This window comes from Aythya marila (assembly GCF_965140915.1).
Source record: "Aythya marila genome assembly, chromosome: 7".
Classification (NCBI taxonomy): Eukaryota; Metazoa; Chordata; class Aves; order Anseriformes; family Anatidae; genus Aythya; species Aythya marila.
Window position 1 is genome coordinate 34,644,158 of NC_139048.1, and position 24,193 is coordinate 34,668,350.

Below are 24,193 nucleotides of genomic sequence, written 5' to 3' on the forward strand. Positions count from 1 at the left end.
ACAGCCTACACACACAAAAAAAGCTTCAGGTAGGTCATCAATTCACCAAATTCACAGAAGTCACCCTAAGTAAAGAAATCATTAATTCCAGGTGAAATGAAGCAGAAAATAAGCACTTCAAAATGCAAATGATCTTTGTTTCCTGGTTTTTGTTTCCCATTATTCCCACCCCAATCCCTCCTCCCCCCCGCAGGAATAAACAGCAGAGGCAAAAAGCTCTGGTATAGGCTGATTTATTTAATGTGGAAGAAACAGATTCTCACCACATAATCCTTCACAATCCTTCTGCTCCAGAGTCTTGTCTCTGCTTTGGGAATACAACTGTATATTGTTCTATTGCATATTAAATTTTATTAGTTATAATAAAAAAAATAAAATAAGTGAACAGTAACAAAAGATGTTGTTTTTTACCATATCCCTGCTGACCCAATTATCTTTAGAAGTGGTATAATTCGTCTCTATGATTATAAATGTTAATGCAACAGAAAGCATTAATATTATTCAAGAAAAAAATCATCAACTCAGTTCCTCACAGTGAAACATTACAAAAATGATGAGTAAATAAATGATACAAGTTTGCAGCATATTCTACAGGCCGTTTGCCATCAAGCTGCAGCCCCAGAAAATAAATAAATGCACACGCAATCCACCCTTATGTCAATATTATCTAGGTGTTCTGATTGCCAGTTGATTTTCACCTTGTGGGGACCTAATCTGGCTGTTTGTAAAGCACACACAGATAACCTACGTGCAATACATCGTGGCATCCAGGCAGAGCAATCCACACGTACATTTATATTCATACATGCGTAAAACGCACACATATTTGCATGAGTGCACTTATTTGCAGAACTATTATTTAACTGTGAAACTTGCTCAAAATACACAAGCTCTTCTGTAACATTTTCCTTACAGATTCATTAAATAATAGACCAAAACCAAAATGATAAAAGTATTCTTCAAAATGCCTTGGTAAACGTCCTGGTGACAGCAGCACTCTGTAATACAGACAGTAAACTTTTTTTTAAATAACATAATTGTGTTGGCTGTTGTAACTGTAACCTTTTTGATATATCTATTCCATCATAAATATATTAAATGATAAGCAAACTATCCCCCCCCCCCCGAAAGAATGTCACATGGGAAATCTATATAATTTTGGATTATATATTATTACATATATTATACAATATATAACACATTCAGTAATTTCCAGTTTCACATGTACAGCTGGAGCTAATAACCTTTTGACTAAAAGGCTACTCACCCCATCCTTTAAGTGCACCTTTTTCCCATCTTAAAGGCTTGACACCATTTTTCCCATATAGTGTTATTTTAACTTTACATGCCTTTTCATGTTCAACTGTATCAAAAAAATGTTTTTCCCCACAATGAAACCCATTTATTCTCCTTTCAGATCTCCTGTTCAGTCTTCCTATGTTAGGCATACAAAGACCAACTACATCAAAATCTTTGGTCTCTACACAATGAGGTATACTGTAATTTACAGGCAAAAACCTGGTAGAGAAAATTAGCATATCCAGGATTGCTGTTATTTTTGACCGTTACAGCTTGTCTGAATATGTAAGGCCATCTGAATTTTACATCATACACGTCACTTCAGTTGCAACATTTTATTATCTGAAGCTAGCAGTTATATTTTGTAACATAAATTAATTGAATTCTTCATTTATGAAGCCATAGAGAAGTCCAAAGTATCGTTTTGTTAAGTCATTACATTAAAGCACCGATTAATCACTTCTTTCCTCACAAGCTTTGATCAACTTTTTCCATCTTCTCAACTTGCCTTCGCATAAAACTGTTCAGCATGCTATTAACAGCATTATACACGAGTCCTCCAACTTTTCCACTCCGATATATACAACAAGACTCTGCCCTTCAGCTGTTACAGCACCTTCTCAACGGAGGGTTCATTTTTTTCAGCACAGGGAGACCTTCTGAAACTTAAGTGCTTTCTTCCAGCTGGTTTGCCTGTCAGACAGGAAAAATAATTACTGAAAAACAGATTATGTCTTATTTTTCTTGTCCAATTTTGTAGGCTATTAAATGTGAAAAACAGAATCCATTATTTAAAATTAAAAAAAAGTAGTGAAATGACATTCAAAAAGCACAGAAATTAGTTTTTCCCCCCTTTCAGCTGTACGCAGTATTGACGTGGATTAAGATACAGTAAGCATAAACTGTGGGTAATATGACTGAACTGATTGAATATAGTAACAACCAGATAATTAACAAACTGGCACAAAGAAAAACCACAAGGAAAGCATGTGTAGTTTTTTATCTATACTAAGCCTCCTTTGTTCTAAGTTAATGATTTCTTTGTTACAATAAATTCTTTTAACTTTTTATTATTTAAAAAAAATAATTCCTCTATGAAGCTGTTCCCCAACTTAGTAGATATACCTCCCATTTTCTATTCTGTGGTTGTTGCCTGTTGAAACAAACAAAACTTCAATTTCCCATTTCAAAAGATTATTTAATGTCTATCTACAACGGGAAAATGCTTTAAATGGCTCTAACCAAGAGGACTAATAATGGATTAAACATTTCCTCAAATACACATTAATTCTAGATTATATTCCATTACAAATCATGACAGAGAAAAAGGCACAATCCAGTAATTTAAAATACATCTAGTTGTTTTACTATGAGTACAGGCATATTATTGAATGTGATGTCCCTGATTATCTTAGATTGCCCTAAAATTGATTTTCTTTAAGCAAACAGAATAGTATTGATTTACATAAAATTTAATATATATATATGTGAAGGCATCTAGCCTTTCACATCTTTAAAAGCCAAGCAAAAAGAATAAATTTCATCTCCATTTAACGTGAGAGAAAGATGGCTTTTAAATGTTCATGTGCATGTCCATTCAGGCACAACCTAGGCAATATGTGCTAAATTATGGTTTACCTAAGATAAAGGGAGAAAAATGGAATACAACACAAAAAAAATACTCTGCCTTTTCATTTATAAGCACTCTGTATTTGGGACTCTGAAGATCTTCAATGCTCTCTGCAATTGGCTTATTCAGTGTTTCTGGCAGAAGGAGAGTCAGGAATCCTGCTGACAGCCCACTGATTCCAAACACCACCAATGGTACAGAAGGGCTGAGAGATTTCTGAAATTACAAATCCATAACAGAAAAACATCACAATTTCCTGCTCTTAAAATACATGATCCATGTGAACTGCAGTCAACACTGAAAAGCTAAAACTCTTCCATGTGTGCAATTACCCGTGTACTAATAAAACAAAGAAACCCAATAAATGTAATTTCTCAGAAATAGCTTCATGGAAACTTTAATTGTTTACACGCTAAAAGCATTCAGCTACAGAGTGGGCCTTAGCAGTACAGAAAGCATTACATGGTAATCACTTCACTAATAGATGAAATATTAAGACAATACAGAGTAACTAGAATCTTTCCACAAAGGGTAATACACTAGGTACTTTCAAACATCTTGTTCATCATTTCTAAAAGCTGATTTATTTTTTTCTTGAAAATATCTTCTCAAGTGATATAGACGTATGTGGTACCAAAATGAGCAACATGCTTTTGAGAGAACCTAACACGTTTGTTATATAAAAATTAAAATCAGTCTTACCATAGATGGCACAAAGGGAGCCAGAATGCCTCCAAATCTGCAAGACATGGAACAGACACCCAAGCCAGCATTTCTGTTTCAAACAAAGGATGAAAGATACGCAGCTTCAGAATACAGAACTGCAACGTGTGGTAGCACTGTCAGAAATGACTTGTGTTTTGTTTAGTTTGCTATTGACTGTATTAAAATTAAAAAGAAGGAAGTTTTTTAAGCCCTCCAGCGGTTACTTCAAGATCTTCTACTACTGCTAAAAGGTCCGTCACACCTTTTCAAAACCGTAACAAAAAGCAGTCCTTCACAACAGCTTGAACAGAGCTAGGTTTTCCGGCCTACCATACAGGGTAATATAATTGGACATCCCTGTGCTGGACAGGGAACCATTTCACAATTTGGCAGGACCTTCAGACAGAACAACCCAAGTGGCATCTCCTATCTCTTCTGTTGCCTTAGGTTAAAGAGATAAAGAGTCAGTGCTCACCTCCACACAGAAAAGTATATGCTACCTTGGAGCTTGAAAACGTTCGGCCGGATGTGTCGCTATAAACTGCCGAATTCTGCACAACCTTCCATTTTCAGGCAGGTTTGAAACAATCTCATCTAGACTAAACGATAATAAAGCATGGCCTAGGATGGCAGGACCCTCCTTAAGAAATGGACAAAAAGCCCCAAAGTCTTTCATTTGCTGATCAAATGCAAAACCCTCCATGTTTGTATCACCCCTAAAAATCTTCCTTTGGAGACTGACACTGGCAGCGCTCATGCGCTGGACAGCAAGAACCGGCTCACAGCAGCTGTTCTCCTTCCCACATCTCCCAGTTTCTTCCTCTCACACGACTGAGCTGAGCTTCTCCCCCTCAGCCCATTTCCTTTTCCTTCTCTGAACACAGGAAGACAGCGCCAGGATAAAAGACGACAAGCAGAGAGGTGACACGGGTCACCAGAGCACCAAAACCACCCACATCCACCACCCTTCCTAATGGCCCTTTGCACAGGTTACGGGAAACAGATGATGGAAGGAGCTGATGAAAAGCTAGCAACTTGAGTGTAACAATAAATAGAAAAGCAACCTATTCTCTATTCTCTCATCACATCCTCCTGGGAAAAGGAAAATAGCAACCCACACTTCCTCACTTTGAAGCAACATTGATCCAAACCCCAAAAGACAAGTCCTATCTCCTCCCCTCTGTCAAAATCCCTAAGAGATGAGAGATTCCAGTCAGTAATCCAAACCATCCATTTAGGAGCATCGTTCCCACAAACCTTAAGTCTGTCAACACCCAGAGATATGCCAGCTTTTTTCCTACTGGGAGGAAGCATGGCAAAAGGTGATCATACAAGCAAAACATTTTGTTTGAATTCCAATGCAAACAGCAAACAGTTGTTAAAAGACTTTGGGACATCATTACTCCAGAACCCAGCATAGTTTGGGCTATGCAGAACAATGTTATGGCAACCCAGAGGAAAGATGCATTCCTGCTCAAGAGCTGTGGGAAGCATCCAGGAGGTGCTGAGCTGCTGGCAGCTGCCCACCCACCGCCGCTCTCACCTCGCTGCCTCGCTTCTCCCCTGCTAACCCTGACTGCTGCCCTCGCTCCCACCACACCACAGAGCACAGCGCTCAACTAATGCCAGCCAAAATAGCTCCACAGCTAGGGTAATCACATCAGCCCGAGGCTTTGCTCAAGCCAATTAGTCCTGCTGCAGCTGCCTGGCTAATTCCATCTGCCACGCAGCACTCCTCTAGCTGCGCTGCTCCGCCAGCACTGCCTGCACAGCAAACACCCCGCACAGGTGCAAAAGCCTGTCTGCTGCTCGCACACTGCACTGTGCTTACCAAGGATTGTTAACCTGAACGCTCCTTGTGGAGAAAGCCAGAGAGCAGAAGGGAAACCACTGACAGAAACATAAAGAACATGCTAGCTTTCCTGCTGTGAAAATAAGCATATACGCTTTCTGATGACATCCTAGGCAGTTCAGTGCCCCCACTCTGATTGTACACATTATGTACAAGGATAGCATAACTTTGCAACCATTTTCTCAAAAAAAAAAAAAAAAAAAAAAACAAAAAAAAAACAAAAAAAAAAAAAAAAAAACCACAACTGTGATTTAGATCTGTATTACTAGAGCTATGATTTCATTCTGTTTCCAAACACTGCAAGATAACCTTCCTTTTTGTTCAAAAAGCAGAAGTGATGCTTTCTATTTTTGACTTTCTGTTCCCCAACAGGTATTCTGAAGACACATTAAGAAGGGAGGAAAAACGCCCCAAATGTGCACACTTCAGTTTGCAGCACTTCGTTTCTAGCATGAGATGCATTCCTCATTCCTCCAAGTACCAAGTATCAGGAAAAAAATACGCCTAGCATCGTCTTCATGCTTGAAGTGATTAGAAGGTTTAAGTAAGGAGTTGTACTACTGAAGACATTTAACTTCTCTGCAGAATATCCAATTGGATAAAAAAACAAAACCAATTTATTCCACCTCCTCTCTTCTACCTCAGAAATGGGACATGTCTCATCGCATGGCGTGGCAAGGCTCCCTGCTGGAGGAATGCCGGGATCACAACAAAGCTTTACAAAGACCACCAGATGGTGCTGATGTTTTATCTTAAAATTAACCACTTTCCCATCACTGTTCTTGCCTTAACTCTAATATTTGTAGTTAATTAAAATACCAGAGAGATAACAAACACATTTTTGAATGTATAATGTGCCACATGTGGGGAATTTTCATATTGTCTAACGTATTAGTTTTTCATATTATTAAGCACAATCTGTCTCAAAGAAGCTGGTGATTTTCTGAACTTACTCTCACGTTCTCTCTACTAGCATTCCACATCTTTGACACGCAGTGACTTTTATACCACAATACTAGTGCAGATTCTCAAATGAAGCAGCAATTCCACAGATGAACAAAGCCAAACCAACCAAACAAAAAAAATCAAACATCCTCATCACTAACATCTAGTTTCAAAGATGCTGAGACACTACTGCAATTCCAGCTAGGTATGAGTTAGACACGTACAATACTTGGCCCTGAACACCAATGGAACTTCAGAAGGCATTAACATAAATTACAAGAACACAGTGAAACAAAGAAAAGCTGAGAAATTGAAATCAGATTTGATTCTCAATTCCCAACTCCAGAAAAGCAGAGGGGACGGTAAACAAAAACAATAAAAATAAACAATAATAGTAAAAACATAATAAAAATAATTAAAACGATAATAATTTAAAAAAAAAAAATCAAGAATGAGACCTCAGAAGGACACAGAAGTTTGGATTGAGAGAACGTAAGCAAACCTCCAAATGCAGTTTCAGTCAGCATGCTTGTGACTTGTATATTAAAGCTAAACCTTTGCCAAGGATGACAAGCTGAATAGCTAGCAACAGCCAATCCACCTCCATCCTCACAAGTTTTATTGCAAAAACTGCATTCACAGTATAGCCTCTGTAACATATGGGAAATGGTGAACTTCAAAAGAAATAAAAAGCCCATCCAAGCAGTCTCCCACTCTCCCTGCCCCTCTCCCCACAAAGGCCCCAGTTTCCTGGAATCAAGTGAAGGGTGTCACCATCCTTAGAAATACTTCTTAGATGCTAGAGGATGCATCTACCAGCCAGGACACCTTCCTACTCCACTCAGCATTTCATTTTCCTGCTCTCTGAAAGGAATGCTCAACTTTTGAAACGTGCTATTTTTGAGCAACTAGTGCAATATGGCTCAAACTCTGAACATGTACTTGGAGTATCATTCAGAAAACCACATGGAGCTGAGATGGCAGCTGAGGATAACAGGACTGGGAGGCATTTATTTTCCTGTCTCAGGTTTATCTCGGGACAAAAGGAGAGAGCTCAGCCTTACAAAGTTTGTTAGGAACATGAAAAATAAAGTAAGGTTTTAGCCCGCTTGTTCATGAATTAAATGTTATAAAGCAAATCATTGCCATGCAGAAAGTATGAAATGAGTTGCATTATGAATACCTAATTAAGAGATATATAAAAGCACTTGTTTTTCAAGAGGCAAACAAACATAATTATGTTGGAAATTTAAGTACACGGAAGCACTGTAAGTAGTCCTTACTGCGCATTCTATATTTGTAATTAAGTTAGCACACACTTCCATCACATCAGTATGTTCAGTTCTGCAACCTGTAATAATTTTACTTCCCAAATCAGTAGCGTAAATGAGAAACATGGCACCTACCATTGCAGAGCGTGAAGGCTGCTTTATTTTTTATTTATTTATTTATTTTTAAATTCTGATTTAGCCCTAGTGGAGATTGCCAGAAACCACCCCAGAAAGCACCCGGCTGCAAAACACAGAAGTACTAGGAGAAGCCCTTTCAAGCCGAGACAAACTGTCTCAACTAAAGAAAGAACTCATATTGATATTTCAGGTCAAAATAATCACACCAGCAATCAGGATCACTGCGCATGGAAAGGCTTTGAATTTACCTCCAAGCTCTGTTCAGTTACCTCAGTACTGTTGGGTAGAGTTCAGATGTATAAATATAGACAATGTTGAAAGCAGCGCTGACCATCATTTTTCCACACAAAGCTAACAAAGTGGGACTGAGGAGCAAACCTTTCAAGAAAAAGAAAATAAGTTCTAAGCATATACATACAACTATATAGATAATATATATATGTATACATAAATAATTTATATAAAAAGTATAATCATATATAAAATGGTATCTTATAAAAATAATATATAAATACTCTGTTTTCTTACTCTTTTTATACAACGTTGAAAGCATCTGGTCCTTTTTATGAGACTTTCATGCAAAAACAATATTTAATCTATGTGCCTTTTTTTAAACCCCCCACACAAATACTTATTTTCTTCCCAACTAGCATAAAAGCTAGCAGAAGAACAAATATGTAAAGGTGTATTTAGGGACAAGACAAGCAACATTTATTTACTTATTTTTTTAAGGGGTGGGTGGATTCTAAAAACTACTATAGCTGTAGAAGGAAGGGCCTCCAGCTCTGCAGACAGAAGAACCTTACCACATAATTGCATCTTTTGACAAGCACTAGCAGACAATAAAATCTCCTTAACTAATATATTAAATTAAAACCATTAAAACTTGATTCACCTCAGAAGCTTATCTGCTCCCCAGGGACATCCTGTTGGCACTTGAGAAGCAGCAGCCCTGTAATTCTGAAGAATGAATGCTAACGCAGCCTCCTTTACTCATAGACAACCTTTAGTTGACCGAACCAGAGTGGATCTTTTAAAGTTCTGCAGAAACCTGATTCCAGTTACTCTGACTTTGGATATGATCATGTTTGTACTACTTACTTTAATAAGTAGAGAATTTATTTATTTATTGTTAGAACCTGAAAAAGGATGAATGCTCTGATTAGGTGCATTTCAGATTCTCTTCCCCAGCACTGAGTTCAGCGTATGTTTCATTTTGGATCAAATGATGCTAAGTAATGTGAAAATCGCATTGCTTCTCTATTGTTTTTCCTTGCTATCTTTCCCTTGAATATTTTCAATTCTAGCCATCTGGTCAAATCAAATTTTATTTCAACTGCAGCAGAAATTCATTTGTATGTAAACTGAAATCCAGAAGCTTGATTTAATTCGTGTGATGCATTTTTGCAGTTATTTCCGTAATTCATGCCAAACAGATATAATATTTTTCACCCAAGCTCTCCTTTTGCTCAGTAAGAACTCAAGTATTTCATACAGTTGCCAGATGCAAAGCTGCTCTTCAAAGCCTTGCTGGCTGCCATCACGAAGCCGGGACATACCTTTTCTTTCATCAACCAAACATGAAGCAATGAAGAAGAGATCTGTAATTCTCAAATGTGTTTTAAAATGTACTGCTTCTCTCCCAGGGAGACTTAAGTTAAACGCTGTATATCCATATACATATTCGAAATATAGCATTAGTGCACTTAGGAAGTTCTGGTCTTACTATCAAAACAGAAAAAGAGTCTGTCTAGACAGAGAAATTAGCACCCAGAAGCTCAGGAGTGAATTTAAAGTGCACTTTCTTCTCCACATTCACTCCCCCAGGGGAGGCTGAAGGCTGTCTGCATGGGGAATTACTGCAGGATTAGAAGCACGCTGTAAATTCACTGCACGTCAGCATCCTTTGTAAGTAAGCTCAGACATTTGTTGCATCCTCCTCATTGAAAAAATATATTTAGCAACTCTTACGCAACACTCTATTATTTTCTCTACTTATGTACCACCACTAAGCAGGAATGCACTTCTCTCATATGGGGATTCTGGCAACCAGTTATTTATAGGTCATTTGCTAGATCCAGCCAAGCATATCAGTGCAGCTTCTTTAACATTTCCCTTCTATTTGGTATAATATCCTCTCACTTGAATGTCCAGTAGTAACAATATGTATGCAATTTTGTCTGAAATACTGCAGTTGGGGCAACTTTTGCAAACTTTGGTCAAAGACAAAGTTGCAAGTTCTGACTAAATTCAAGCATTTGAGTTTATTTCTGAAGACTTATCTTCTATTAATTGAATTCTATTATAGAATTTAGAGCAGCACAGTGAGGTAAAGTGGTAACAAACAACGCTGATGTTTAAGAGTTTCTAGAACAGGAGTTAGTGATCAGGGTTTGATGCCATCAATGTCACTAAGTCTCATTCGCAGTGTCATAATGTAGATTCTCCCTCTGGATGTCATCTTCATCAGAAGTTCAGTTAAACAGCACTTTAGGACTAAAGGAGTCTTCAAGTTTACTTTAGAAAAAGTATCCACAAGGAAAGGGTAGTTCTCAGCACAAAAGAAAGTACCCAACATCAACAAAGGTTGAGACAAAACTGAGTTAAAGAACTGGAAGCTTGCTTTCTTCAGTCGAAAGCGTATCAATGGAAGTCACCAAAGGTTATGGCTGTGTTCAGTACAGCCAGGTAAATTCTAAGTGAGTTAGCCCTGGGCTAGGAGTGTGCTTTGTCTACTACGATATAAAGCAACACAAAATGGAAAAGTCTTCCTGCTTTACAGCAGCTTTTGAAAGAAAATAACATTCCAGCTCAATTCCCCCTCCGCTGCCACTCTCCCTCAGCAGCTCCCAATGCGATATTCGTATCACTGAACCCTCGATGCATCCACGGAAGTGACTCATCTTCATCATGCTCAGAGCTGAATTTCTTTCTGCTTGAGAGATACAGATCATTCTGGGCCAAGAACCAGGATTACTCTTACCACAAAGGAAAATAAGAACTTTTAATGGGATTAAAGTCAACTCAACTGAAAAAAAAAAAAAAAAAAAAAAAAAAAAAAAAAAAAAAAAACGATTTCCTGGAATTTAGCAGTTCTTTATCAATTACTACCCTATCCTGATTAGTCACTACTGCTTTTCTTTTGTGCCTTTTTTTAAATATATAATGAGAAGTATGAACAGGGAAGAGATGGTCTCAATAAAAGGAACAACAAAATGTCTGAGGATTTCAATTAGCGCAAGCATGGCAAATAGGATTATGAGATTTTTTTTTTTTTTTTCCCCTTACGCTTTTCTGCAATTAATTTGAAGTGGATGCCAGACAGCATTTATATCTGTTAAAGATAAACACAACCTAAGAAACTTACTTTGTAATCACATCACTGGTGCTCTATGGTGTTAACAGACCGGTGAAGTTAAAACATTTCTACCGAGGCAATACTACGAAAACCAGAATCTGAGTGGCCACTTCTGTTAGTCATTTAGACCTACATTTTCAGTGGTTAAGGTACATACTACTACAGAACAAATGCACTGGAAATGGAAAGAAACGTGAAAAGAAAAAGAAATCCGTGAAGGTCACTAATGATGACAGAAAAAATATATCTTTTGAGATCAGAAATATTTGACAATACTCTGTTACCAAGAGTTGTCCTCACAACTGCACATTGCAGCAGTAGAGTACAAAGCTGAGAAAGACAACAAGCTTCTTGCCATCCCACGGCTTCCATACTGCAATTGCAACCTCCATTTCTAAGTTCCAAACACAAAATAAGCGTGTGTTTGTTTTGTTTTGTTTTTACCCTCAGTGGGTTTTGTTTTTGTTTTCCTTTTAAGTGATGAGTTAAGTTTTTAATTCAGAAGTCTCAGTTCATATTTCTAAAAACACTGCATGCCACTAAAACAAATGTAAAATTAACCTTCGTGCCTCATACCAACAAGATCTAACTAAATCATAGCCCTGCAGTCTTGTTATTAAAAGCAACATTTTAAGCTAAACTGATTAACAGGGATGAATGAATGCAGTGTCAGTATTTGAAACTGAACATGATCGGTTGTTCTGACCTTCTGAGAGCAAAGAGCTTGGAGTCAGACAAACGTAGTCAATTAACAGGTCCTAGTAAGGGCTAATTATGTCTACAAGAGGTTAAAAGCAACACAGACAGGACCCTGGCTACCTGACCAGCCTTGGAGGGGAGAGTCAGGAAATAGTCATTATTCAAATAAAAGCTGACAAAACAATGTAATACCTACTTTGGCAGCACTACATACTTACCAGAGCTTTTTGGTAAGAACATGGTAAACATACAGGCAAATCCTGCAAATATCAGAAAGCACATCATAGTTTTACGTCTTCCAGACCTAGAAGGAGACGAGCACCCAGATAAAGACGGAAACAAAGTCCATCAGGATATTTTGAATCCCTCTGCAAAACACCAGCTGAAACATACAGCAACTTAAGTTATGTACCTATCCTACCACATTAAGTGCTTAAAATCCTACACTTCTCCCAGCTCTGTGTACCAAAGGTCTCCCACAAATGCTTTCCTACTTCTAGATTTTTAAGAACCCATCTAGATTTTTAATAAGAAGAACCCATCTACTTCAGCAACAGGAATTCACAGACTTTGTTTTTGCCACTGAAAGGTATCACAGTGCATGTACACCAACATCATAACAATTTAAGAAGTACTTCTTGAGCTTTTTCATCTGTATTTTTACAAGTCGACATGAATATATGCAGTTACAACAAAGCAAAACTACTTTGTAAGCTTTTTCATGTAACGGTATACATGCAAAAATAAGTAAAGGTTGTTTCTACTACCTAGAGCTATAAAATAAAAAAGAAGTAGACAGGATAGAAAAACACCAACCCATCACTACATCTGCCATACTTAAATATTTCATAATCACCTTCATAGGCCTACAAATACATCCTTAGCATCAATTTGCAAGCATGTACAAGAACTATTTATGCTCATTATTTCATTAATTCTCACAGCTACTTCTATCTACTATCCCTAATTAGAAGAACTGCAGTTAATCTACAAGCAACTAAATATTTATTTTAAAAATCTTCTAAATATTTTTGCAACAAGACAGCTGTACCTGAAGGAACTGTTCGCTACAGCTGAACAAAAACAGAGCAGCTGGCTTGCCACTTTTTTCCATTAAGTGCACAAAACTACATATTCCTTATTTCAAGAATTAAAAAAAAAAAAAAAAAACCTTTGCCAGGTAAAATAAAAATTTCAAAATACAAAGAAATTAACATGTAGGAAAAGATTTGTGCTGTTTGTGGTTTAAATGCATGTCCTTAAGTTTTCTAGGTTTTGGGTGCAGGTTGGTGTTGGTTTTTTTTTATTATTTTTTGCTTGGCAGAGCCTACAGCTTCTTTTACTGCCAAACAAATTGTAAATGTGATATCCTCACCTTGATGAATAAAGTAATTTTTCCACTGATCTCAGTGAGACCAAGACACCATTACAAAAACGCTCCAGCTGAAGGTTAGGTGAAACCCCAGGAAGCTCTGTGCCCTGACACTGACTATCCAGCCGCTGAAGAAAAAAGAAGTGCCCAACCAAAGGATGGCCTCCAAATACTGTCAAGTATGAAAAGACATGGGCATCGACCATCCATGCCTTCATGGTAACTGAACAGTTCACCCTTCAAAGGTCTCTTTGAAAAATTTAAGTAAAAATGAACAATACTAAAAATTGTTTTCAGTTGTCGTTTATAAACTTTGTAGTACGTCAAAGTCACTCTAAACAAAGTAAGTAATAGGTATATACAAGCTATAGGTACTTAAATAACTGAACTATGCATATTTTTCTCCATAAAGACCAAACTTGTTATTTTTAATAACATGAATCATGGAAAATCCCATGCCTTGAGTAATTCAAACTACAAACAAAACTAAAGAATGGAAAAGGTAGAAAATTAAATTCCCATTTCAATATCAACTCCGGAACCCCCTGCAGCTGACTTACTCCATAAAGAATCAACTGGTTTAGAAGAACAGTGAAGTATCTTCCCAAGAAAAACGTTAACGTTTTTCTAGGCTGTCTACAAATATGTGCAGAAAACTAGGAAGTAAGTTTTTCTTACCAAGGTTTCTCAATAAAGAACATGCAGAGTGGAAAGGCTGGAACTTCCACAAGGCCATAAAGAGCCACATTTAAATAAAGATTTCCTCCTAATTCACCAGCATTTAAAGTTAGCCCATAGTATACCAAGCTGCAGACATACCTAAAAATAACCATAAAAGTTAGATTACAAGCATATCTAATCTTTAAAGGTTAAGATTTAAAAGGCAAATTATTCCAAGTTATAGATTAGCTATTTTCAGTTAATGCGTTAAGAAGAGGCTCTTATTTTGCCGAAAAGGAGAAATACAACAAAGAGAATAGTTCCTATTTAAGTGAACCATGTGAAAGGGAAAAACAAATGCTCATACACATACACAGCATAACTTCTGGAATTTTCTATGATCTTTGTTGTTTTTTTTTTCTAGGTTAGTTAGCTGATCTTTCTGTGCTGACATCATTTTTTCCACAAGTTGCAAAAGCAAAAACAGCACCTAATATGCTACCTGTGTTTTATATCGCCCCTAGTTTTCCTGCACTGACCCACGTGTTCTTACATCTCATTTCTTACACTTATTCCAACTCTTACTCCAGATCTCTATTCCATATAGTCCATATAGTTTTTAACTGAAACCGGCTCAAATATATATCCTCTCAATTTCTGCTTTGGCTTCTCATTTCACTGAAAGTAAATATTATGTTTTCACCAGATGATTTCTTAGCAGGCTTTGAGGCAGATTCTAAATAACATACTGAAACTGCAACAGAAATAATAATGAAACATCAGCTTTACAACACACCATTTTAGATGTTTACTGTCTGCCCTCATTAACCAACAGATTTATGATTAGTTTTAGGACAGCATTTTTAAGAGAAAATGATGAAAATCTTAACAGTTTCTTCATGTCTGACTCATTCACAGCATCTCAGTGTCTTGTTATTACATACCAGATGTACATAAGTATGATGGTTCGCCACCGAAGGACTGGGTGTTTTACTAAGTTTAGTATACCAGGTGGCGGTTCATCCTTCAGTGAAGTTCCTGCACTTGGTTTTAATTTTAGATTTAATCTTTCTTTTCCATTACCAAGGGCAATATATTGCATCACATCTTCAGCTTCTGCAGTTTTCCCTTGGGAATACAGCCATCGTGGGGATTCTGGCAGCATACTAACAGGAAAGAAAATCAATGAAGACAAGTTTGTTCCTATGAGCAAAGCACTAAAATCAAGCTCCCTGTTTTGCAAATCAATAATCAAAGCAAAACAAATGTTACCAATGCAAAATTCAGAAAAATACGTTTTATTTACATTGTTCTGACAATTAAATTCCACATACTCTGATAATAATATACGGTTAACTTTATAGAAAGATAGTTGGAAACGCTTATCAAAGCACTCAGTCATGTTGTGACAAGTTTAGAGAACTTACTACACGAATAATGCTTTTATTTTTTCTGAAGCTCTAACTATCAGAAGTGTACACAGGACATAATTTGGTATTTTAAAAGCATATTTTCTAACAACACAATGCTAGCACGTTCAGTTTTTTAAATACTGCTATATTTCATAACCTTTTTTACAGCAATGTCTATGGAGGATTTCTAAATAGGAGAACGCAAATGCAATAGTGACAGAAACAGACACAAGGGACCTCAAAAACATGCAGATACAGGACATCTCACACTAGAAACACAATTCCAAGTGCTCTCACTTATTTCCCTTTGCACACATGCCTGTCTTAAAAATTAATTCTAAAACCCCTCCTCTAGGAGCAATTCCAAAACTTCTCAAGCACCAAAACCCATCTTTGGCAGGAGGCTGTGTTCCTGGCTGATGCTCCAGCTCACGGCCTCTGGCAGGCCTTTCCTTCCCCAAGCAGATTTGTAATCAAGCTTTATTAGACAGCTGGCATACAGCTGCTCTTCGCAATGCTGGCTGCCACAACTGTAACAGCAAACAGAAATGCAAGCTTTTCTTCCGGGTAGCCCTGACCTTCTGCTTTGTTTAAAAATGCTTCCTCCTTCACTACATGATTTTCTTCTGCTTCGTTCATAAAAACATACAGAAAAATATCATCCTTGTTTATACCACTCTTCTGAACTATAATAAGAAAAATAACCGTTAAATCAGTGCATAATTTTTATCATTACGATGCATGGGAACTACTTACAACGAAAGAAGAAGGAAGATGACTCCTGGAGTGTTTGATACCAATGCCAGGTGACGCCACTCTCTTACACAGTAACCCAGTAAAGCATAAACAGCAATGCCAACTGCAAACGTCAAATTAGTTAATGAACCTGGAAATACAAGAGCAAAAAAGTGACTACAGATACCCAAAAACCAAAACCAAACTTAAGTAGAAACCTCAGATCACTATCCCTTGATAGATCTAAATAAAATAGTACTGCAATCCTTACAGTATCTTTATGGCACTCTGTGAACCAGCTGGCTTAAGTGTATTGTGCAATCCTACTGACGAACGCCTTTGTATAACTGGGTGAGTGGGGGAAGGCAAGCAGGGCTGGTTTCCTTTCAAAAATAAAGGGCGGTGCATAGAACAGATCAAGAAACCAACAAAAACCTACAGACCAAAGAGAAAACCCAAAGACAGGAAGGGGAAGCATTGCAACTGATTTATTTAGGTCTTTAAGAAAATCTTGAATAGAGGTGGCAAGCTGGAACAGAAATTGCAAGAAAGCTATGAAAACACAAGGACTGAGGTCAGTATATCAACAGCTGCAAACCGGAGGTACGCTACAGCAAGCTTCTGATGAACAAGTGTAAATAAAACCTTTAAAAGCACAGGGTCAACTTCCATTCCAAAAGCCTACCAGCAAACCTTCTGCAGGCTAACACAGGAGGTCTCGTACTAACCCCGAAGCTCTCAGCTATCGCACACACAGCCTAGTTCACAGGCAGCACCTAGGAGAGCTTCTTTAACACTGCTGAGCAGCGTTCAGCAGCTTCCTCTCCTTCGGCCCCTGATCAGTTGTGCAGCACCTCTTTGCCAACAGCTGAGCAGAACTAGAATAAAGCACCTAAAGTGACAAGCGGCAGGAAGCGGGCTGTCTCGTCGGTCCTTCAGGAGGCTGGCCCTGCAGGGAGAAAGGCTGGGGAGAGCTGAGAGAGAGACAAGGGCAAGGGGGAAGGAGGGGAGGGAGAGAGATGACGTGAGTCAAAAAAGTGAATGCGGGAGAAGAAAACTCAGTACTTGAAAAAACACAACTGAAACAGAAAGCTATCGACAAACCACAACTGCCTCCTACATCCCCGAGAGTCCAGAGGAGAAATGAGAAAATAGCAGAATGAGGTAACTGGAGAACAGAGAGGAATACGCTCATGGTCACAGCGAGTCAGCACTTGGACCGAGTTTTTCCCCATGCTGCGCTGGCTGAAAAGGTTTTTCAGTCTGAGCTACTTCAGTTTTACAACAGCACAACACGCAAGTGTTAAATTTACTTGAAGTCTTGGCAGTGGCATAGAAAAAGGACATTTAAAAATACTGGAGGGTCAGCACATCGAATAGAAGTAAAAACCACAATCATTTTGTGGTCAGAGAAATTCCAAAGAACACTTTGAAGAATATTTTCCCAAGATACTGTACAGCACCATTCAGAACTGGCAGGATCTGCCTTTTTATTTTTATTTTTTTTTCAGTGTAATGCAATGCACAAATACAGGAAATTTTTGGAATCAGTGTACCCACTTGTCGTGGTTTCAGTTAGGACAGACCAGGACACCACTTAAAAACCCTACTTTTGCTACTTATCAGGCAAACCCAATCCTATGTTCCTTATTTAAGCACAAAAATTAGATCTTCGATGAATCAGCACCATGCTCATTTGACATCCTAACTAACTCGACATTTTATATTTTTAATTTGTAGCAAGTAAGGTATTGATAGTCAGAACAACACTTGGCAGAGTAATAATGATTAAACATTCCCAAATCCCACCTGTAAATGACCAAAATGATTTTCCTACATACTCCTGTGTTAGGACAAAAGACACAAGAGCCATTCCACCATTCACAATTCCAACAAAGAAACGTGAAACTGCAAACACGCCATAATTTGGAGCTAATGCTGTAACATACCCAAAAAGGACATCAAAAAATAGACCTGCAGAGAGAATAAAATAACATTAGTACTTGTGCTATGCAGCCTGATCTCAGAAGAAAGGCACGGAGCACAGTGACTGCAATGAGTCTACAGTACTCATCTGTCACGTTTGGCTTTCTGAAATCATACTATGGGAAAACTACGACCATCTGCAAGTCTTACACTTTAGCTCTACAATAACAAAGATATTGTTTCCTTGAGACAATGTTGTAATTTTAAAAGTGACCCCTTTCCAGCTGTTGCAAGCCCAGCTGGAAAACAAAATAGCAGAACCTAAGTTATCCACTCTAAAGAAATTCAGATTCTCCCCCATCTTCTCCCCCAAAAAGTGATTATTTTTTTATTGGGGTGCAAAATGGCAAGGCAATGCATGCAGCACTGCACTCAAATAGCAAAGTCATTGCAAAAATTGGTTATTTTTCATCTGTCACCGATATTCCAGAGCCCACTGTGCTGCTGAGCACACTCATATCAACCAATTTTAGTGCTGTGTTACTCTAGACGAAATACTTAACCAGACCATGGACTCCGTATCAGTGCCACGGCAGGGTGGCCCACAGGCAGGGCCAAACCAGCAATGTTGTTATCCATGCAGAACACATGAGAACACTTTTAACAGTCTTACCTGACATATACACTGGTTTCCTGCCCAGTCTATCTGACAAAGGGCCAAACGTGATGTTTCCAATAAGCAATCCAGCAAAAAATAGGGATGATGCAAGGCTCACTTTGTAGGCTTCTTGTTCAATTAGATACCACTATCAAAAACAATAATAATAATTGTAATAAAAGAATTTTCTTATTGTCCTAAGTATTAACAGCAAGTTGTTGGCTTTCTCCAAAACAAGGACAACTACCAAAATTCTCCTGGTGCCATTTCCCATCGCTTTCTTTACATCCAATTCATTTTTTGTTCCAGGTTTGCTGCATAGGCCAGCATTAGCATTTTTTCCTCCCTAACAGACATCTCCCTCTAAATTTACCAAGTCAAAAGCTTAGATTATGATGATATTTCTTGGAAAAGTACTTATTTTCACCTCCATTCCCGTTTGACAAAGTAACAAGTTAAAATTAGGAGTTTTTCAATTTTTAAACTGCTCAGACATTTCTACGTAAGCTTAGTTATTTCAGTGAACAAGTAATAAAAATTATTCATTAACAAGAATAAAGCATGCTCATGCTTTTAGTACTGAGACTGCTACTGCTGTGCAGCCCTAATTCCTGATGCTGTTGCCCTGCACTGTACACGTGTTAAAGAGAAGCAGGAAAGGAGTATGGAAAGGTGTCCTAAAGATGACTTGTTTTGTAAGAACTTCACGAAATACTTATTAACTGCTCATGGATACCTCTTAGTATTTTATTGTGTGCACACATTTATGACCAAACAAAGAAGAGTTAGAAACAAATGATGGGTTTCTTTATAAAATGTACTTTCTACCTCATGCAAAAGCTAAACTGAAGCAAAAGTAATCTGTTCTACAGAAAAGAACAGCATGAACTGACAGTGGGTGGGAAATAGTAGGAAGCAAAATATGTCCTGGTGGGGCAAGGCACGCAGCTGGCTTGTGCAGCCCCCCTGCTACACACAACAATCAGCAGCAACAGAAATGTGCTGCTGGGATTTACAGATATTGCTCACATCATGAAGCTGGGAAAGAAGCGTGATCAGAATATCCCAAGTCATGTTCCTGAAAAACAATTTAACTAATTCAGTGCAAAGCCTTACAGAAAGAAATATTTAATAATTATATGTAATGTGCAAGGAAACTTACCAGGAAAGGGGATGAGTATTCAAACCAAAACAATGTTGTGCTGACTTTTTAAATGATATCTGCAGCGTTTCCTTTCATTAAAGGAAGAAGGATCCTAATACCACTTAGTGTTTTTGTGTTGTTTTTTTTTTTGCTTGTTTGTTTGCTTGATTGGTTTTTAAGAAATGGAAGGATTAAAAGGGGTGACAGGGATCAGGGAAGAGGCATATGACCAGAATCCTACACAGCACACCACAGCCTCAACCCTGAATTAATACAGATCCCCACAGAGTATCAGGCATTTTCAGAAACTTGTAATTAGAGCAATCTGAAGAAACCTGTGCTTTCATTCATCAATCCTGACTCTCGTAGTGGCAGTGTAGAGATAAGATGTGGCTCCATCTGTCCCACCACTCTGGTAACCTGTGCCCTGCCCATCCAGCAGCCTGCAAGACAGCAGACTGCAGGAGTAGGACGAGACTTAACAGCATTCACTTTAGTCGAATGTACCCAGTTTCAACACTTCAGAGTTTTGGAGTATTTTTGGATACTCTGGGATGGTAAAACTCCTGCGCAGCAGCACTCGCAGCTACTTTCCTACTACTGTACCTTCTTGGTATAGTATTAGATTCCACCCTATTATGGCAGATAAAGACGTAACTCACAAAACTTACGTTTTCTTAACTTTCTGAGGAGGCTTAAGCAATAAAATATTCCTGGGCACAAATCCTCAGGAAATTTCATCTGGGATAAAAATATCGCAGCGCGTCCTCTCCAAGACACAGAGCACTGCTGGCGTGAGTCCTCCTCCTCTGTGCTAGCACGCCACAGCATACAAATTTCAAACTCCCAGTTCTCATCTGCAGTGTTTCAGACGGATACGAGACAGAAAACAGCCTTTCAGGTCCTAGATATGGTTGTAAAATTCAACTTCTCAAAATTAAAGGATGATTTCTACACCAATGTAAAATATTTTCCTTAACTCACCTTCCTAAGTATCAGCTGTTAAATAAAGCAGGGGGATTGAACTGATGGCAATCCAAGAAGCAACTCAAACAACTATACTTTCTAAAAACAAACCCTGAGCTGTTATTTACAAAATCTTAGTTACGCCAAAACTGATTATAATGATTATTTCTTGAATCAGATCTTAAGAGCTACTCTGAAGTTTTGTTGAGCTTCAGAGCAGAACGGTGCTGCTGCCAAGCCAGAACAGAACTGAAAATATTTATGATTTAAACTCCATAACGTCAGCAAAATATAGGAAATAAATTTTATAAAAGCAGCTTCCTCTCAGGAGATGACGAGAGAAAAGATTGATTTGCAAACTGTTGCTTCTGCTGCTTAGTATGTGACTGGGAGATGCTCATAGTTTACCGAGTCTGATATAATCTGTGAAAAATATATCTTTCAAAAGAATGCATCCATCTACTTTACTGGCATAGAAGGAACTGGTTAAATATTTGTCAAAATTAACTGCAGCTTGCCAACAATAACATTGCCAACTTTGCTATCACCATAACAGACATCCTATAGCTCTTTAAAATCCCTACAGCAGTTTGATTTACTTCCTAGACCATTAACATCCAGCAAAATGTTGGCCAGCATCTAAGACATGAAAATATATATACACATTTATTAACAATGTAATAAAAAAACCTAGTTACTAAAATGAATGGAAACAGTTTTGTTTGTTTGTTTGTTTGTTTTTAGGAAGTCTTCAAAATCACTACATTTTTTGGAAATAGGCACACTCACTCCTACGTTTAAAATACAGTATTAGATTAAATTTACTTTTTTTCTGACTGTAAATTAAGCATTACTCCATATCGTGCATCCTGCTGACAGTCTCAAATTGAAGGGTGATTTTGGAAATTACGCTAATCAAGAAAATCTGTTTCTGACAGAGGATATGACCCAATATTGTAACATTCCTTCTTATTTCTTAGTCATTACATTTTTCCAAGATAAACACTACACAGTCACATTCGTGATAATGGGAAGGAAGCAAAAATTGGGCACCAGCCACCCCAAGAGCTATCCTGCCTTAGCAAGTTACTGACAGCCGCTGCAAGAGCCCAGCCAGCAGAATTCTGACAGTTTACGCTAGAAGCCAAGCCACCCACACAATCTTTTTTCTGGCACTGGCAGCAATGCTTAGGTCACTCGCACTTCCCTGACTGATTATAGCCCAGGGACTAGCAAAAAGCGAACGCAGCCTTCTGCGTGGAATTCGCAAGGCATGAGGATGAAGGGTCAAGCTTTTGTCCCACTCAGTGAACATCAATCTGTTCCAGCTCCCACTCTCACCGTCCATGAGAATACCCAGACATGTGGTGCATATACTGCCCTTTCATGCTCGTTTTCATCTTTAAGATGCATCTTCTCTGAGAAGCTAATTCAACAACTCCAGAGGAAAGCTTTAATACATATCACAGATTGCACAGACATGACAAATAGAAGCTTTTCTTGGTGGAAAAGAGACATTAGGAGGATCTCATGCGAAATTCTGGAGTTATAAACAGTAGTTAAATGATTATTGTCACAATCAATGACTTTCAAAAACATGTGAAGATGAAGAAAACTGAAAACAAATTAACGAACCTACTAAGTGTATTGGTTTTACACTAGGAAAACCCAACTAATAATTTAATAATAAAATTTCAGTTTAAACAAAATAAGAATAAATTAGAAGATCCAAATGGATGGTTCCAGTAATTTTTAATAGCACAAGAAAGCCCTGCTCAACTTCCTCACGCACTGGTGGCCTAAATCCCAAGAAAAGAATAAAGAGGCGCGACGGAAGTACTTGCCTCAGTTACGATAGATGTGAAGTTGCTCGTGAAATGGATATGCTTGGCAAGCTCAGCTTTGCTCGCTGGAATTCCTTCCTGGTCTATACGATACTCAGGCATGGCTCCCACCAGCACGATGAGCATTGACTGACAAGCCACGTATACCTTAAAACAAGATACACATCACTTACCCTGAACAGTCCCAAAGAGAAACCACCCTTTCTGTTGGCATACCATAAGCTTTTCATTAAATTAACAATGCACAATTTCCCTTCATTCAGCAGCGCAAACCAAGTGCTATCAGTCTACTGTGTTTAAATGCCCACGACCTGATCATCAGGGCAGCTGGAAGCAACAGGCACCACTCCAAAGTTACCGATGCACCTTCAGTGACTGCTTCATTTGCTTCATGTGTTCCAGAGTTGTTCTATCTCTTTTTTGCTGTTTTTTTTTTTTTAGCCAGGGATAAGAAAGGAAGGCATTAAGAACTTCAGCACAGTTTCACAGCTGAGATTTAACCGTAAGGCCAAGGTTCTTTAAAAAAATAAAATAAAATAAATCTTTTTACTTACTTTACTCAAAGAATACAAACTGCAGTGACAAGTCAGTGAGTACTAGAAATGTGAGGGAGATTTCCTGCATTTGAACTTCTGCTTGTTCTTTCCATTGCAGCGAGTGCAACCCTTGCCTGATCACTGGGAAAACTAGGAAGTTCAGGAATAAAAAAGATTCTCATAGAGAAATCCTTGTAAGCACATTCACGCATCCTATGGCTTTGATGTTGTGAATGCCTTCCAACTTGTGTGACTTTTTTCTTTTGACTTAAACCGACACCCTTAGGTCTCGGTGATCATTTTTGGCACGTTGCCATCAGCGGGACAGTTCTGAACGTCCAGGGAGCATCTCGGGGTGGCGGGCTTGCACTGAGGGCTCCAGAGCTGTTTTATCAGACGCTTACCTTGAACGTACCCGGAGAAACAAGCTGCAGACACAAAGCCACAACCTGGCAGCACCGCTTCCTTCCCCCCAGCAGTGCTTTAATCCCCCCTGCAGCACCGCGCTGACAGGAGGACGCCTCTCACAGCGGGGCCGGGAGCGACAGATCCACGTTTGCGTGGAGGACTGCGGGCGTTGTGTAAGGACAGCCCCGTGAAATATCACTTCCACCGATGGCTAATTAAAAAAATAAAGCAGCTTCCTTCCACGCAGCCCGGCCCCCGGCGGCTCACCCACCTGCAGCAGCACGAGGAAGGCGGTGAGGCGCCGCTGCCCGCCGCCGAACTCCCCCGCCGCCCCGAAGGCCTCCTCCAGCCCCGCCGCCATGGCCCCGCGGGCCGCGGCCGCCACAGCGCCGCGCCGCCGGCCCGGCCCCGCCTCGCCCCGCCCGGCACGGCCCGGCCCGGCCCCTCGCCTCCCTGACGGGATGGGGCCGCCACCTGCCTACGGCTCGAGCCCTTTTCAGGGCAGGGAAACACCCCCCTCCTCCGCGATTTTGAGAGAAATCGGGTTTTTCCACCAGGCTTTAGTCCAGCTGCTACCAACGGGCAGTGTTGCTCGGGCCCGACCTGGGAAGTCAGCTCTGCTTGCTTCAGCCCTA

The 24,193-nt window shown here is 39.0% G+C and overlaps 1 protein-coding gene across 2 annotated transcripts; it reads right to left on the reverse strand.

Moving 5' to 3' along the window:
- Positions 1-241: 241 nt before the first annotated feature.
- LOC309879911 (solute carrier family 22 member 15-like) lies at positions 242-23,924 on the reverse strand. 2 transcript variants are annotated; one of them, XM_082764255.1, is made up of 12 exons: positions 23,830-23,924; positions 22,615-22,761; positions 18,676-18,808; positions 17,886-18,050; positions 16,098-16,227; positions 14,874-15,095; positions 13,948-14,088; positions 12,116-12,201; positions 8,110-8,218; positions 3,632-3,704; positions 2,987-3,145; positions 242-1,992 (listed from the first exon to the last, which is right to left on the reverse strand). In XM_082764255.1, exons 1-12 carry the CDS (start codon positions 23,917-23,919, stop codon positions 1,966-1,968), a joined length of 1,482 nt encoding a protein of 493 aa, XP_082620381.1. In that variant the 5' UTR covers positions 23,920-23,924; the 3' UTR covers positions 242-1,965. The 2 variants fall into 2 exon arrangements, with proteins under 2 accessions (XP_082620381.1, XP_082620382.1); XM_082764256.1 differs by lacking the exon at positions 17,886-18,050.
- Positions 23,925-24,193: the final 269 nt, after the last annotated feature.

What these genes read in the sequence shown, in the direction of transcription:
- LOC309879911 (XM_082764255.1), bottom strand. Translation starts at nt 23,919, where the DNA reads ATGGCGGCGGGGCTGGAGGAGGCCTTCGGGGCGGCGGGGGAGTTCGGC. An exon ending in CCTTCCTCGTGCTGCTGCAG is followed by an intron (nt 22,762 to 23,829) that starts GTGGGTGAGCCG and finishes TCTTGTTTTAAG; the next exon opens with GTATACGTGGCTTGTCAGTC. An exon ending in CTCTACCCAACAGTACTGAG is followed by an intron (nt 3,705 to 8,109) that starts GTAACTGAACAG and finishes TGTTTGAAACAG; the next exon opens with AAATGCTGGCTTGGGTGTCT.